Source organism: Tupaia chinensis, unplaced genomic scaffold, assembly GCF_000334495.1.
Source record: "Tupaia chinensis unplaced genomic scaffold, TupChi_1.0 Scaffold140061_1, whole genome shotgun sequence".
Taxonomy (NCBI): Eukaryota; Metazoa; Chordata; class Mammalia; order Scandentia; family Tupaiidae; genus Tupaia; species Tupaia belangeri.
Genome location: NW_006199940.1, coordinates 618637 through 634548, shown reverse-complemented (window position 1 = coordinate 634548; position 15912 = coordinate 618637). Strand labels below are relative to the sequence as shown.

Here is a 15912-nt window from a genome sequence, read left to right as displayed (position 1 = left end):
TAAATCAATCTTCTGTTGTGGTTCGATCTTCCCGATTGAATTCTGGGATATAATATTCAACTCCACACTTGTCCCTATGATTAAGTTGGTCATTTTCTTAGTTTTTGAACTTTTATTTCTGTGTGACTACATTTAACTTTCCTGACATAGCACTCCCTTGAGAACTTTTTGGGGATCTGGTCTGGTGCTGGTAAATTCTTTCAGGTCTTGTTTATCTGAGAATGTTGTCTTTTCTTCCCATATGAAGGATAATCTTGCCAGGTAGAGTATTCTCAGTTGTAATTGCTTTTCCCTTAACACTTTGAATATATTTTCCCCTTCTTTTCTCACTCTCATTGTTTCCGATGAGAGGTCTGCTGTTAGTCTGATGGGATATCCTTTGCAGGTAACTTGCTGTTTCTCTCTTGCCAATCTTAATATCTTGTCTTTGTCTGTGGTTTTGGTCAATTTGGCTATAATGTGACTTGGATAAGATTTTCTTGGGTTGATTCTATTTGGGATCCTTTGTAATTCTTGGACCTGGATCTTTGAGTGCCTCCTTAGGTTTGGAAAGTTTTCTTGCAGGATTTCATGGAATAGATTATCAATGCCATTATGTGTCTCTTCGCCTTCTGGGATGGCTATTATCCAGATGTTTGGACGTTTGATGGTATCTATTTCTCATATATTATCCTCATTTTCGGGGGCAATTTTCTTAGTCTTTTTTTGGAGAGGTTTTCACTACAGGGTGCGTGCGCTCGCCAGAGAGAGAGAGACAGAGACAGAAAGGGAGAAATCACCCCCCCCAGGGGGGATGGTCACACCGCAATCCCTTCTCCATTCTCCTCCTGGGATCTTGGGCACGGTGTGAGTTCTAAGCCACCGGGTCTGGGACGCGAACCGCAGTCGACTACATGGGAGTCCAGCGACATAGCCATTATGCTAACTGCTGGTTCCCAATTTTCTCAGTCTTCATAGCGGATTTTTCTAGGCCAGCAATCTTCTCTTCTACATCTGAGATTCTATTTTCTGTATGATCTTGTCTGCTTTTTATACTTTCAAGAGAGATTTTGACTTCCTGTATTATAGTCCTTATCTCTAACAATTCCATTTGATTCTTTTGTAAAGTGTATAATTCCTCTTTTAGATCTTGCAAGAATTTCCTCACCTCCCAGCACTTGTCAGCTCCTTTTTTCCTTTCTCTTCTGCAGTTCATTGTCTCTCTTTACTTCCATCTCTGTTAGCTTCGCCATTATGAATGTTCTAAATTCTTTAACAGACATTTCCATGGTTTCTGTTGAACTCTCTGTGGATGAAGAGGAGCCATTCTTTTCCCTTGGGGGAGAGGTATTTTCCTGCTTTCCCATATTGTGGTCCTGCGGTGATTTCTAGTCATCTGATGGAAAGTGTGTTTCTTCCCAAACTTGAAGTTCAATCACGCGAGTTTGAGGGCTGGAGGCTGAATTATCAGTGGAAAATCTTCATTTCTCCTGGTCCCCTGAAATCACTAGTTCTCAGTAGCCATGAAGGGATTTTCTAGCTCCAACTCTCTTAACCAATAGGCCAAGGGGCTAGTTCCCACTACCTATTCCTCCCACCCCATCTAAAAAACAGGGGTCACACTAGCTGCCCCTATCTAGCACTGTCATGAGAATAAAATGGAATTAAACAACAGACTGTCATACACTCAGCCTCGGGCACAGTGAAGTGAGTCTCAGATGCTAGGAACTCAGATGGTCACTGTCATCACTGTTCCATGCCTGGTCCCATGACAATGCAAGTGTCTGCCAGTATGTGTGCAGCACACAGAGCTCGCTCACCACCCAGGACTATGTCAAGAACCACTGCTTTGGAAAATAGTTTGTCGGCCATGTGTAAAGCTGATTCTTGCACATCCTACGATTCAGAGTCTACCCTCCCAGGCATGCACCCACTAAAAATACTCTGTGCACCAGAGAAAGACAAAAAAAAGAACATCCACAGCAGCTCTTATCCAATAGCCCCTAACTGAAGACAATTAAACATCCTCATGAAGAAGAGAAAACATCCATGGGTTGTGAGGGTGTTTGTTCAATAGTAGAACACTGGCAAAAATGCAGATCACAATGCTACTACATAAGACATGGGCAACCCTCACAGCATCCAGCACAGGATGCCCTGTGTGAGTCTAACAGTGTCAGAAGGAAGTTGCTGGGGGACAGGTGCTACTGCAGAACTGGAATTTTTTTTTTTTTAAGGTTTTTGCCATAGGGCATGTGTACTAACCAGAAATATAGAGAAAGTGACAAATCATCCTCGTGAGGGAATGGCCATGCCACAATCCATTTTCTTCCATTCTCATCCTGGGATCTGGGGTATGCATGCACACACACTTGGCATGCATGCCCCAAAACCAGCTGCCAGCCAGGTCCTGGACTCAAACCATTGTCAGCCATGTGGGAATCCAGTATCTTAACCACCATGCTGCCTACTGGCCCTGAGCTAAAGATTTTTTTTTTTAAATTATTTATGGGGCCAGCAGGTGGCATGGTGGTTAATGGTACTGGACTCCCACAAGGCCAACTGTGGTTCAAATCCTGGACCTGGTGGCTTGCTTTCTCAATTTTCCTTTCTCTTTCTCTCTCTCTCTCGCTCTCACTCTGTTGCTCTCCGGTCAAATTAAAGTAAGTAAATAAATTTAAATAAAATAATTATTTTAAAAGAAATAAAAAAAGAAATAATTGGGGCTGGCAGGTGGCATGGTGGTTAAGGGTACTGGACTCCCACATGATCAACAGTAGTTTGAGTCTTGGACCTGGCAGCTTAAAACAGAAAGATCAGACCACAACAGAAGATAAAGTACAGGAGAGTGAACTGGTCAAATAGATTTGTATGCCTTTTGACTAAAACGTCACTGATCTTCTATGCTTTGTTTTCCAGAGTTAAGGACTTTTGTCTTGAGTTGTCCACAGGTCCAGGAACCTACTACTTGAACAGAATCCTAATCTGTTTCCTGGTTTTAAGTCTTAAGCAAAGTTCTCTTAACATTTTTTGACTTTGATTTATTAAAGCTAAAACTGTCTTTTTTTTTTTTCTTGTATTGGAGAGGTTTTTCCTATAGGGTGTGTGTGCTCGCCAGACAGAGAGTGACAGAGAGACAGAAAGCGAGAAATCAGTCCCCACGGGGGGTGGCCACGTTGCAATCCCTTCTCCTCCATTCTCCTCTCGGGATCTTGGGCACGCACGCACACACGCCTGGTATGAGTTTAAGCCACTGGGTCCAGGACTCAAACCGTGGTCGATTACATGGGAGTCCAACGGCATAGCCATTACGCTAACTGCTGGTCCCAAAACTGCCTTTCCTTAAATTAAAAAATATATTTTAAAATATCTATTTAGGGACCAGCAGGTGGCATGGTGGTTAAGGGTACTGGACTCCCCACATGGCCGACTATAGTTTGAGTCCCAGACCTGGTGGCTTGCTCACTCTCTCTGTCCCTCTCGTCAAATTAAATAAAGTTAAATAAAATATTTTTTTTAATTACCTATCCAATGACCACCGTAAGCTATATAGCCTCAGCCGGGTACTACTTTAAAGTACATTCATTCTACTCAGAGTCTCATGCCTAAAGTCAAACATGTGTTCACAGATACGTATGTATCAGCTGAACTTGCTATTGCAAGTACTTAGATTAACTAAGATATTTTGTGAATCAATAAAATTGGGAGGGGAGGAATGAAAGCAATTGTAGATATCAGACATTGTGGGAGGAGGTTGCAAAGTAGCAGAGGATGAGAAATAGGAGGAAAATATATATGTGTGCATATATATATATATATATATATATACACACATACATACATACATATATGAAACAAGAAATGGAAATTTATTTGTTGATGATAATATGTATGATTAAGCCACTATACAATGTATTCTGAATGGGAAATTACATATTGCACACTATGATAATGTTCAGTGAATGAATGTTAAATAAACAAATTAAATTTTAAAAAAATTATTAGGACCAGCAGATGGCATAATGGTTACATTATTGGACTCCCATGTAGTTGACCGCAGTTCAAGTCCCAGATCAAGTGGCTTTAAATTCATGCTGGGCATAGGTGCATGCCTGCCCAAAATCCCAGGAGGATACTGGAGGTGAAGAGACTGCAGCATGGCCATCACCGCTGAGGGGGATGATTTCTCGCTTTCTGTCTCTGGTGTGTGGGGGTGGCCCGGTCCCTATAAAAAAAATTTTTAAAAAAAAAAAAAAAAAAAAAAAATAGTTATTTTTATTTACTATTATTGTTTAATTTTTATAGGGCACGAGCACTTACAGAGAGACAGAGAGAGCGAGAAAGTGAGAAAGCACACCACCAGACTCAAGACAGTGGTCAGCCATGTGGGAATACAGTGCTTTAACAAACATGCTGCCTGATAGCCCAATATATCCTCATTTATATCCAGAGAATAGTTTTTCATAAAAATTCACTGAGTTCCTCAGAAAAACTTGGGGTTTTGGGAACAGCAGTTGGCGCAATGCCTATGTCACTGGACTCCCATGTAGTCAACTGCGGTTCAAGTCCCAGGCCCAGAGGCTTAAACTCATGCCAGGCACGTGTGCATGCATGCCCAAGATCCCAGGGAGAGAATGGAGAAGGGATTGCAGTGTGGCCATCCTGCCAGGGGGTAATTTCTCACTTTCTGTCGCTCTCTCTCTCTGCCTTTCTGGCAAATGTACACATCCTATAGGAAAAACCTCTCAAAAAAAAAAAAGAAAAAGAAAAACTTGGGATTCTTCTCATTCCTATAAGTATTTATATTCAAAAAAGCAAATTTATAAAACAAAATTACAAGTCCTTTGGGCCAGGTGTTCCTGCCTAGGAGATCATCAGACACACATGCAGAGAGATGATCATCAGGGCTGTCCACAGCAGAGAAGCCAGGTGGTCTCTGGTATACTCCCACTGAAAGCGTGACTGAGGCTTGTGTACACAGAAATGGAAATGCTTTTCACTGAAAGTGGGTGCATGACACAGCACCTGGACCTTTCCTGATAAAATGCAGTGTTCAAACATGGCCGTGGAAATGCCAGCCCTAGAGAAGGAACAGGGAATAGGATAGAACACAGCTGCATCTAAGGGGCAAGATTCATGGGAAATGTGTTCTCCCATCTTCTCAAAATGATCTATGATTGTCAAGTGGGTTAGTTATTTAGGAAGAAGGGAAATGAGCGATGATCTCCATGACTACACCTTCATCTGACCTTCCCCATAGGGAATGAGCTCTGTAGGGTCCTATGTGATCCCAGGCTTCCTTCACAGTACTCCTACTCACTCTCCTCTGAACCTGCTCTGCCTGGAAAGCCCTGCCATATTGTCCCCAACACTATCTCCACCTTCCTAGAAAATTCTGCTCAAGATTCTTCCCACCGAGGCATCCAGGCTCACAGAGGTGACTTCAGCAGAGGCGTCCATGCTGGCCCTGATATGTCTTGCTCAAAGTCCCGAATCATTTGCCAGATGCCTTGGACCTAAGATGTTCATTGAATGACTGAGGAGAGAGAGCAGTTCCCCTCACGCACCTGGGCTGGTGACTCTTAGTTGCTCTCCCCCCTTGGTCCCTTGCTCATCCAGGACCCATGGTTCATCCCCTCGCTCCAGCTGTGAGATCACTCCAGGCTTGGGACTTGCAGGTCCTGCGCCTGGGAGAGACAGGCCTGAGGTTGGTTCCAAGGACCTTGGTGTGTGGCTGCACCCAGTGATGTCTCACCTGGGGCTGTGGGGAAGGGAAGCACAGGCAGGGGCTGATGGGAACCAGGATGCCCTCTGGAGGAGGCTGTGAATGGGCTAGGATGGTCATGAAGATGGAGGTACTAGCACAGGGAGCAAGAGCTCAGGGCTGTCTCCACTGAAGGTGTGAGTTCCTGCTGGAGAGCAGTGTGCACCAGGCCTGCAGCACAGGTCCGCTTCCTCCGGGAGCTCAGAGGGTCCCTGCACCACCCATGTCCTCCACTTCCCCGAACAGGCCTGCCTGGGACCAGTGTCGATGTTGTCCACCTCCGGGCCCCAGGTTGGGGCCCCAGGCAAGCCCCTGATGAGCTCTCAGTCCCCAGGGCTGTTCCCAGGACTGAGTCCCAGCGAGGGGCCTTACCCACTGAGATCAAGTTCCTGTAGTTCTCCAGCATCACATCCCTGTAGAGGCCCCTCTGAGCAGGGCCCAGGTGGGCCCACTCCTCCCAGGAGAGGAGCACAGCCACATCCTCAAAAGTCACCTCGGCCTGGAATGAGAAGACACCACTCAGCCCCAAGAATGGCCCAGAGTTGATGCCGGGAGACAGAAGGCAGCAGAAGTGTTTCAAGCCCAGCAGATAGGGAGTGTCACTACCCTTTCCTGCTAATGTGTCCCAAGGTGTGGCTGCAGGCAGGTCCAAGGGTCACCTCTCCTTTGATGTCAGCACCCCAGACCAGAGACACCTGACAGTGGTTGCTGAGGAAAGCAACCTGTGTGACAACTCGTAGGACAGACGCTCACCTGGGGCTGGAGTAAGGCTGCCATCACCCCTGCCCTGGGCTTCCTTGGTAGAGGCGGGAGTTGGTCACTCAGGTTCTAGGAAAGAGAAAAAAACACATGGTGGCCTGGCCAGCCCCTTTCTCCACAGCTCAAGCTGCTTGGTGCACCCTTAAACAGCCCTGACTACTGTGCCCTCCCTGGTTGGGGTTCCTACCATGGAGTCCCCACACGGACATCCCTGGCCTCCCTAGCACAGGCTCCTGCCTGGGACTGTCCTCTTCAACCCACTCCACTGCCCATGGAGACAGCCTCTCAAATCATCTGCCTCCTCTTCCTCACTGGAGTTGCCTTGTTGAAGAAGATGGCAACACTCATTCTCTTTGTGTGGAAGCACAAAGACTAAATGTTAGGATTGAGGAAGAAAATAGTATTCTAGAAGGCACAGGACAAATACAACGTATAGACCATAAATAACACCAAATTAGTAAACACAAGCACCAGCAGGCGAGCAATGGTAAGACGTAAGACAAAATTCACCTACTAGAAGCATCAAATGCTCAATCATATATACGTGGTGCCGCTATTTGGCCTAAAATAAAATCCCACAGAAAGGCTGAAGATAGTAAAGACAGACCAGAAAAACATTAGTCAAAATAAAGTTGTGTAGCCAGCTCTATTTTCCTTTTTTTAAATCATTATTATTAGATTGTCAGAAATGTCGTGATGCATTTTTGCATAGAAAAATACATCATGACTTTTCTGACAACTCATTTTTTTTTAATTTGCCACAGGGCACTTGTGCTCAACAGAGAGAGAGGAAAAATCAGAAAGTAAGCCACCAGGTCTGGGACTGGCACTGTGGTTGGCCATGTGGGAGTCCAGCACCTTAACCACCACATCACTTGCTGGTCTGTTTCTTGCAGCCTTTATAAAAACATAAGATTTCTATAGAAAGGCAACAGTTCCCAAGTACACAGCTCTGCACAAGACAATGGAGCTGGCACCAGGGTCATGAATGAGCAGGACCTGCTCACAGATGCCCTCCTGACCCTGTAGTCACTTCCTTCCAGCTCCACAAGTCAGCTGTATCTGTGCAGGACTTTATGCAGACAATCATGCAATCTGTTCTCTGTGCCTGGATGCTGCCCCTCCACATGGTATTTGTGAGCTTAAATACTACAATGTCATTTTCCTGCACATACATGAACCCAAAGCAGAATTGAAGTAAAAATCATTACCAGAAACAAAAACAGACACTGCATTTTAATAATAATTAATAAAATAATAATAATTACAAACCATGTATATATCTACCAAAGAACTACTGGCTAATCCTCCTCTGGAATGAGAACTTTCTAACATGTTTCCCTCAGAAACAAGTGGGCCAGATGAAGAACTCTGTATATGAAATAGAGAGAATATACATTGTTTTCAACATAAGCATTGAATACTACAAAACACCACATACCACAGACCAGCTTCTTAGTGTACTGGATAGGAACTGCGTAGAGGAAGCTGGATCCCACAGTGCCAACTGATGTTTGAGTCCTGGTTCTTTATGTGTCCATTAGGCACTGGCTCATGTGCCCAGGATCCTGACAGACACAGAATTAGACAAAAACAGGATTACTGAGTGACTAGAACCTATTAAGGATGTGTGTACTCTCTCCCTTTCTTTCTTTCTCTCATGCATGTGTACATACACACATCCATTCCCTAACATTAAAAATACTACAGGACCAGCAGATGGCACAATGGTTATGTCACTGGACTCCCATGTAGTTGACTACAGTTCAAGCAGTGGTGTAGTGGTTAAAGGCTCTAGATTCCCACATGGCCAACTGCAGTTCAAGTCCCAGACCTGGTGCCTCATTTTCTTTTTAATTATTTATTTATTTATAATTCCATTTGTTGATGGGATCAGCAGATGGCGTAATGGCTATGTTGCTGGACTCCCATGTAGTCGACAGCGGTTCAAGTCCCGGACCTAATGGCTTAAACTCACACTGGGCGCATGTGCATGCATACGTGCCCAAGATCCTGAGAGAAGAATGAAGAAGAGACTGCAGCATGGCCATCCCCCTGGCGGGTGATTTCTCACTTTCTGTCTCTCTGTTTCTGTCTTTCTGGTGAGCACACGCATTCTACAGCAAAAACCTCTACAAATAAACAAATAAAAAATTCCATTTGTTATTACTATTTTCTTTTAAAGAATTATTTATTTACTTGTTTATTTATTTATTTGACCAGAGAGTGACAGAGTGTGAGAGAGAGAGGGAAAGTGAAAAAGCCAGCCACCAGGTCCAGGACTCTAACCACGGTTGGCCATGCTGTAGTCCCGCACCCTTAACCACCATGCCACCTGCCGGCCATGTTATTAATGTTTTTAAAATTTGACTAGAGACAGACAGAGAAAAAGAAAAAGTGAGAAAGCAAGCCTCCAGGTCTGGGACTCAAACCATGGGAGTCTAGCCCCCCAACCATCACACCACTTGCCGGCCCCACAGCTTGCTTTCTCACTTTCTCACTCTGTCCCTCTCTGGACAAATTCAAATAAATAAATAAAAGTCAAATAAAATAATTCTAAAAAAAATAATTTTTATTATTATTATTTTTCAATGTGCTATATGACATGTGTGCTCACGAGAGCAAGAAAGTGAGAAAGCAAGTCAATAGGTATGGGACTTGAAAAGCAGTTTGCCACAGGGGAGTCCAGCACCTTACCACCATGCCACCAGTTGGCCTCAGGTTTTCTTTCTTTTTTAAAAAAGTATTATTATTTTTAAATTTGAACAGGGAGGAAGAGAGAGAAAGTGAGAAAGTCTGAGGCTCAAACTGTAGTTGGCCACGTGGGGGGTCTCCTATGTGGGAGAACTGGGTGATCTGTCCTGGTCACTGTGCTTGTTAATCCATTTGCAATATACTCTTTATTTTCAAAGTTCTCTCTTAAGATTTTAAAGTATAGGGGCCGGAAAATGGAATGGTGGTTAAGGATACTGGAATCCTGCATAGCCAGTCGCAGTTTTGAGTCCCAGACCTGGAGGCTTGCTTTCTCACTTTCCCTCCTTCCCTCTGTCTCTTCTCTTGGTCCCTCTCTGGTCAAATTAAAATAAATAAATAAAGTTAAATAATTCTTTAAAAACATTTCAAAGTATTCATATTCATATATATATATATATATAAGCACAAGACACAGGGGCAATTAAAAGCCCTCAGGCCTTGAGAAATGAGAACTGATGTGAAGGGCCAGTTGGTGTGGTGGTTGATGCGGTTGGATCCCATAAGGCCAACAGTTTAAGTCCCGGACCTGGCGGCTTTCCAAGCCCAACCGCCAGTCTGGAGAGAATGGACAGACAGCAGTGTGGCCATGCCCCGGGGAGGTGTTCAAATACACACTCTCTCCTCTCTCTCTAGCACATGCACCCTAAACCAAAACTTAAAAAAGAAGCAAAAATGAAAATGAGAAATTTGGCTGCGAAGAGCTGCAGAAAATGTGAGGGGCAACAGCTGCTGGGCACAGGGTCAAAGTGTACTGGAGGTTAACAAAGGAGCCGGTCATGCAGGAACACGTGAAAGCCGCGCAGGGAGCGAAGGGTCACCAGGAGGAAGAGGTCTGTGGACAGAGGTCTGACTACTTTTCCTATTTTTTCCAAAATCTTTTCAAAAGGAGACTGGGGAAGTCATAGCCACAAACATTAACAGACCATTTATTTTCTATTAACAGGATTCTTCCTACCTCCTGTTCCTGGCATAATATCTTTGAGATGTATATTTCAACCAATTACAGTATATTCTTTTGCTTATCCCTTCCCAGGACACAGAACTTCCCTTTTCCTTGAGATGTAGATTAAGCCTTTCTTTAACTAATCTCTTCCCAAGATACAGATCTTCCTTTCCAATCACCAACCTAGAAATTGTGGAACCCACCTATAATCTACAAGCCCGCTCCCCCTTCTACATGTCCCGCCTTTTTGGGCCAGACCAATGGGAAAATCTCTTCCTGAAATGTTGTCTGTCAATCTCAAAAGCAAATAAAAGGAAGCTCTGTACATGATCACCCCGACAAAAGGCATCTTATGCCTCTTCTCCGGCCTAGGTCACTCACAGTTGGCTTGGAAAAAAATCGTTTTAATTATTAATTTTACAGTTGGTTATTTTTTTCCGTCGACAGGTCCTAGGACACGACAGCTGCCAAGGCGCGGCCTGGCGAGGGGGTCCGGGGAGACCGCCAGGCGGCGGGGGGAAGCCCGTGAGGAGCTAGGGGTGGGAACAGCGCGGGACGGGGTTTGACCGAGGGAGGGAGGCCCGGCAGGGAGCGGGGCTGCCTGATGCCGGACAAGCCGGGGACGACGACGGCGGGACAGACCACAGCCCGGAACCACACCGAGGGCCGGCGTCGGGGGAAGGTCTGTGGCTCCCACGGACGGCAACTCACCTCATCACCGAGACCAGCCACGAGCCCCTGGTCGCCGGCCAAGCTATAACGCCGCCAATCAGGCGGAACCGGAAGTGGCGTCAGGCCGAGCCACCGGGCCCAGGAGCCGCTCTGGCCGCTCTAGGGACCAAGGCTCAGCGTCTCGGTGGTCGCCCGGCTCCCAGCTGACAGCTGTGCACCGAGGGCCGGCGAGGCCGCCGCGTTGCTGACTGCACAGGCGCCCCAGACCAGGCCAGCCCAGGCCACGACCAGAGGCTTTAGTGACCTATTGGTAGGTTAACAGATCAGTCTTTCCTTTAGAATTATTATTTATCCATTTATTTAAAATTTGACCAGAGAGGAAGAGAAAGCAGGCCCCCAGGGGAAGGCAGTCTGCCATGTGGGAGTCCTGTGTCCTTAACCAGCCACGGGCTGGTCCCCAGATTTTTTTTTTTGTTTTTAAAGATGTTTGCTTTTGTATGCGTGTGCTCCCAGATGAGACAGGAGGGATGGCCTAGAGCCAACTCCCTTCATTATCCTCTCTAGATTTTGGGGGACAGACACACGTGCACACACACACACCAGACTGCAGTTGGCTATTGATCTAGCCAACTCAACCTTAACCTATGCACAACCTACTGGCCCAAGAGTAATCTTTTAGGTTGGGGGGGGGGGGTTGCCTCTCACTCAGGGGGTAATCACACTGCAATTCCTTCTCCTGGCACAGTTTTCAAGTCACCAGGTTCCACATGCAGTCCCAGGATCTCAACCACCATGCCACCTGCTTGCCTAGATTACTCTAGGAAATTCTCCCTTGTGAGCTAAGGGAGGCACCAGGTATAAAAAAAGTCCTTTCATAAAGGGAGCACAAATCAAAATCTCAGGCCAGAATGCTTACTGGCCTAAGAATGTAACCCATTGCCCCTCCTCCCAGTCAAAAACAGAACCAGCACATGGTCCCCTGGGTTGCAAAAGTACTACAGTATGGACAAATGTGATTGAATCCAGACCAATCTGGCCATGGTATTTCCCTGGGGTATATGCTCCCTATTCTGCCCTGCAGGATACCACCAGGTTGGTGCTTACAAGCTATACACCCCAGGTAGAACTGAACAGAAGCTTGTAGGGCTGCACCCCTGGAAACAGTCTGATGTCAGGGTTTTCTCAGAAGCTTCAGCTTTCCCAAAGCTCCTTCAGCCAGTCTGAACCAACTCAGCCAACCACGTGTAGCACTCCCCACACGTTTCAGATGCTGTCTCTGGGCAGGAAACCACGAGCTTCAGTCCTATCCCTGCCTGGGAGGGTTATATGTCCAGAGCAAGCAGAACCCACACCAGCAGTACCAGGGAAGCAAGATGGAGAAATGTAGGATAAGCCTATTAGATGGGTGTGGGCCATGAAAACAAGGAGACAACAGCCAGCCAGTAAGGCTGTCATCTAGCAGGGACCTTCTCTGTGGCTGTACCCTCTCTCAGAATGCCAAAATGGCCAGTCCTCACCCTGGTTGAGATAATGGGTTCCCATCTGATACTGCCCTGGGATCTACTCAGCATGCCTGTCCTGAGATATGTGGAATTGGAAAGCTGGCTGGTCTCCCTCGTGGTAAGGAACATGACACATACCTGTTCCCCACTCTCGAGCCCTCCAGGACTGTTAGTGGTATGCACTGCACCAACCCACCTTGTTGAATTCCATTAGGTACAAGGCCCTGAGATCTCAGCACCTCTTATCAGCCTGTCTCCCCACTCACTGAGTGTCTGAAAAAGCCGTTACCTCAGGAACTGTAGGTTATGCCATGCAGAGGGCTTCAAGGCCAACTCAGATGGGAAGCATACCTTGCTCTGGAAGTAACAGCACTGCTGAGTGACAGCCATTCCCACTGAGTTACAAGAGTCCAATGACCTGGCCAAGAGAAACTGTGAAGCCAGACAAGGTCCAAAAGTCAGCCTTGCAGACACCTATCAGGCTGACACAAGCTGGACACCCCAGGCAGCAACTACAGGAATCAGGGCTGTACTCACCCCATGGGGGAACAAGAGTGTCATAAGCAAAATAGAAGACAACTTCAGAGAGCTGGGAAGTCAGCCCTGAGCCTGGCAGGAGTCACGAGGAAACTGTTGATTCTCCACACAAATGGAGTGAAGGTGTAGCCCAGAGCCCAAGGTTGAGAACTGAGTCCTAGTGCATTTCCTGTCCAGTCTCCTCTGCAAAATCGGCTGTTACATCCAAGGCCTACAGGTCACAGACTGAGCCTCCCACATCAGTGCCAGGCCTAGACAACGTTTTGTACTTTCTTTGTGGAACAAGCCTATCCCAACGGACCTGCACCTTCTCTCTCCAGCTATGACTTTCCCTTCAAGAGTTTCCACCTCTCTGATCGTCTCCCACACCTGGGGTCTCTAGCATGGTCCTCTCCACAATCTCCCTCTGAAACTACAGTGTGTACAGCCTAGTGACAAAAGAAACTTTATTGAGCCCCCAGCCCTAGTTTTCTTTCTCCTGGACGGTCTTGGTTCCCCGGAGACGCCCAGTCCGGCGGGCGGCGATGAGACCCACTTTGCGGCCAGCAGGAGCATCCCTGCGGATGGTAGAGGGCTTGCCGATGTGCTGGTGGTTGCCACCTCCAAAGGGATGTTCCACAGGCTAAAGGAAAGAGGTGATGTTAGTTAGCACAAGGGGCCCACCAGCTTCAAGATGGCAAAGGCAAGAGCCCTGTGAGTACAAACTACTAGCTACTGGTGTGGAAGGGGGTGACGGGACAACCTACTCTCCACATCTGGAGTACTTACATTCATAGCCACACCCCGCACACGGGGCCAACAGTTCCTCTTCGCCTTATACTTATGATAGGCACGGCCAGCCTTCAGGATGGGTTTGTCAATTCGACCACCTCCAGCCACCACACCTGCAGGGGAGAGAAGTCAGGGAGGTACATCGCACCTGTCCCCAGCACTAGACTTTACAGTCAAGCAGAGCCTCTCCTGCCCAGTCCCAGCCAGCGTCCCAACCCTGTTTCTCTTAGCAGCCCTCACTCAAGTCACCCAGACGCTACAATAGCGCCTTAACCAACCAGCCTCCACCCTGCAGAGCCCTTTGTCCCAATAAACTGCCTTAAAGTTTCTTCAACCTCTGCTAGGCAGGTGGGTCAAGACCCTGGCCATAGAAGTACTTACTGAGCGCCAGTCTCCAGAGAAGTTCTCTGCCCCTGCATCTGAAACCCTAGCTGCACTACCACACAGGAGGCCGCCCCAGGAGGCTGCACCTCAGCTTTACTTATTCTGTGAACACAATACACAGCCTCAAGGGGTTCTCTGTGCAGGGACTTGGTTTGGCAAAAAGATTTGAAGGTTTGTCAAAAGGTAAACAGGCCTGGCTCCAAATCCTTCCCCATTCATTAGGTGTCTTAGAGAATCATCACAAACCCCTAACTCCATTCTATGAAAACGCTGTTAAACCAAGAACCACAGGTCGTGCCAAAGTAGACAACTATCTACCTCACCAAGTCCTAGGAGGCTTGAGCCAACCTCATTCAACCCCGAAGGGCAGGGGTTAAGTACTACCTCCCTGTCTGACTGACAGCAGTGGCGCAGGGACTGAGAAGCGCTCCAGTTCAGAGCCCAAGCTCTCAGGTAAGGGAGCCAGCTTTGGCGACTAGGTATTGGCCCTAGCTGTCCCAGGGGCTCTAGGCCTGTGGACCCGATGCCCTCAGCACTCAACCCCTGCCCGGCACTCACCAACCACAGCTCTGTTGGCAGAGGAGATGACCTTCTTGGAGCCTGAGGGCAGCTTCACTCGGGTCTTCTTGGTCTCCGGGTTGTGGGAGATGACAGTAGCATAGTTCCCGGAGGCCCGAGCTAGCTTGCCCCGGTCCCCTGGCTTCTCTTCCAAGCAGCACACGATCGTGCCCTCAGGCATGGTGCCCACAGGTAGGACATTGCCAATGTTGAGCTGAGCTGCATGGGGACACGGCGCCAGACGGTCAGTGCCGCCAAAGGCTCCCAAACCCACTCTCTGGGGCAACTCCCTGTGGTGAGCACGGCGTCCCAGGTCCGGCGTCCTCATACAGCCTCTAGACGACCCATTCTGCCAGGCACACCCTGCCCGACCAAGGCTGTGGGCTCCTCTGCAAGCCCCGAACCCCAGCACGCCCCGCCTCCCAGCTCACCCTTCTTGCCGCAGTACACGAACTGGCCCGTGTGGATGCCCTCGGCTGCGATAAACAGCTCGGTCCGCTTCTTAAACCGGTACGGGTCCCGGAAGACCACCTTGGCGAGGGGCGCGCCGCGGCCCGGGTCGTGGATGATGTCCTGCGGGCCCAGGCGGCATGAGCGCGGGGTTCCGGCGGAGCGCCCCATCTTCCCGCCCTTCCCCGCCAGCGCCCCGCACCTTCACGATGCCCTTGATGTAGCCGTGGCGCTCAGCGAAGTCCACGGCGCGCAGGCGCGCGGCGCCCTTGCGGTGCTTCACGTGCGCGCGGAACACCGAACCGGCGCCCTTCCTCTGCCCACGGATCACGCGGCCCATGGCGGCGGGTCTGGAAGAGCTCACCGTCAGCGCCAAGCGGCCCAGGCACCCCTGCCATCTCGGCTCCCCGAGACCCACTCCGAGGCCGCGCGCCCTCCGCGTCCCCGCCCTCAGTTGCGCGAGCCGGCGCAGTCTCAGGTGAGTCGGCCGAATCCTTTGCGGGCCCCAAAGCGAAGGATGGCAGCAGATAGAGACCAGGCCGCAGGCCGACGTTACCTACCTGCTTGCTAGGCGGCCGAGAAAGGAAACGCGCAGCCCGCGGGACGCCTTATCTTCCGGGGCGGGGCCCAGAGTGCGCCCCCTTCCGGACGCGCCGTGGCCGTCGAACGCAGTGCACGCTGGGATTTGTAGTCCGCCCCGCTCCACCAGGACGCCCGCGCAGGCGCACTGGGGAGCAGCGGGCTCACGGAGGGTCCGGGCCTGGCGGAAATGTTAAGCGCTGACGCCGCCGAGCGGCCAGGGGGCTCTGTCAGGTCGAGCGACTCTCCTCGGGGGTGGC

The 15912-nt window shown here is 48.7% G+C and overlaps 2 protein-coding genes across 4 annotated transcripts in view; both read right to left on the bottom strand.

Moving 5' to 3' along the window:
* ZNF34 (zinc finger protein 34) overlaps nt 1-10960 on the bottom strand; it is a 16172-nt gene extending 5212 nt beyond the window's left edge. Inside the window, exons 1-5 of one of the 3 annotated variants that reach the window (XM_006162457.3) lie at nt 10911-10960; nt 7944-8070; nt 6497-6571; nt 6116-6242; nt 5547-5666 (exon numbers count right to left, since the gene is read on the bottom strand). In XM_006162457.3, coding sequence (XP_006162519.1) covers nt 5547-5666; nt 6116-6242; nt 6497-6520 — 271 coding nt within the window. In that variant the 5' untranslated portion in view covers nt 6521-6571; nt 7944-8070; nt 10911-10960. The remainder of the gene's footprint in view (nt 1-5546; nt 5667-6115; nt 6243-6496; nt 6572-7943; nt 8071-10910) is intronic. The other 2 variants (XM_027765949.1, XM_006162458.2) reach the window with 2 other exon arrangements.
* A 2372-nt stretch (nt 10961-13332) lies between these two features.
* On the bottom strand, nt 13333-15780 carry RPL8 (ribosomal protein L8). The gene is made up of 6 exons (XM_006162451.3): nt 15634-15780; nt 15276-15423; nt 15055-15196; nt 14624-14842; nt 13679-13794; nt 13333-13532 (listed from the first exon to the last, which is right to left on the bottom strand). The coding sequence occupies exons 2-6, from the start codon at nt 15411-15413 to the stop codon at nt 13374-13376; spliced, it is 774 nt and encodes a 257-aa protein (XP_006162513.1). The 5' UTR covers nt 15414-15423; nt 15634-15780; the 3' UTR covers nt 13333-13373.
* Between the last annotated feature and the right edge of the window lie 132 nt (nt 15781-15912).

Bases quoted from the DNA above. Each gene is read 5' to 3' on its own strand.
- RPL8 (XM_006162451.3), bottom strand. From the start codon at position 15,413: ATGGGCCGCGTGATCCGTGGGCAGAGGAAGGGCGCCGGTTCGGTGTTC. The intron at 15,197-15,275 runs GTGCGGGGCGCT...CTGGGCCCGCAG, and splicing joins ACATCAAGGGCATCGTGAAG to GACATCATCCACGACCCGGG. The intron at 13,533-13,678 runs GTAAGTACTCCA...TCTTTCCTTTAG, and splicing joins TGCGGGGTGTGGCTATGAAT to CCTGTGGAACATCCCTTTGG.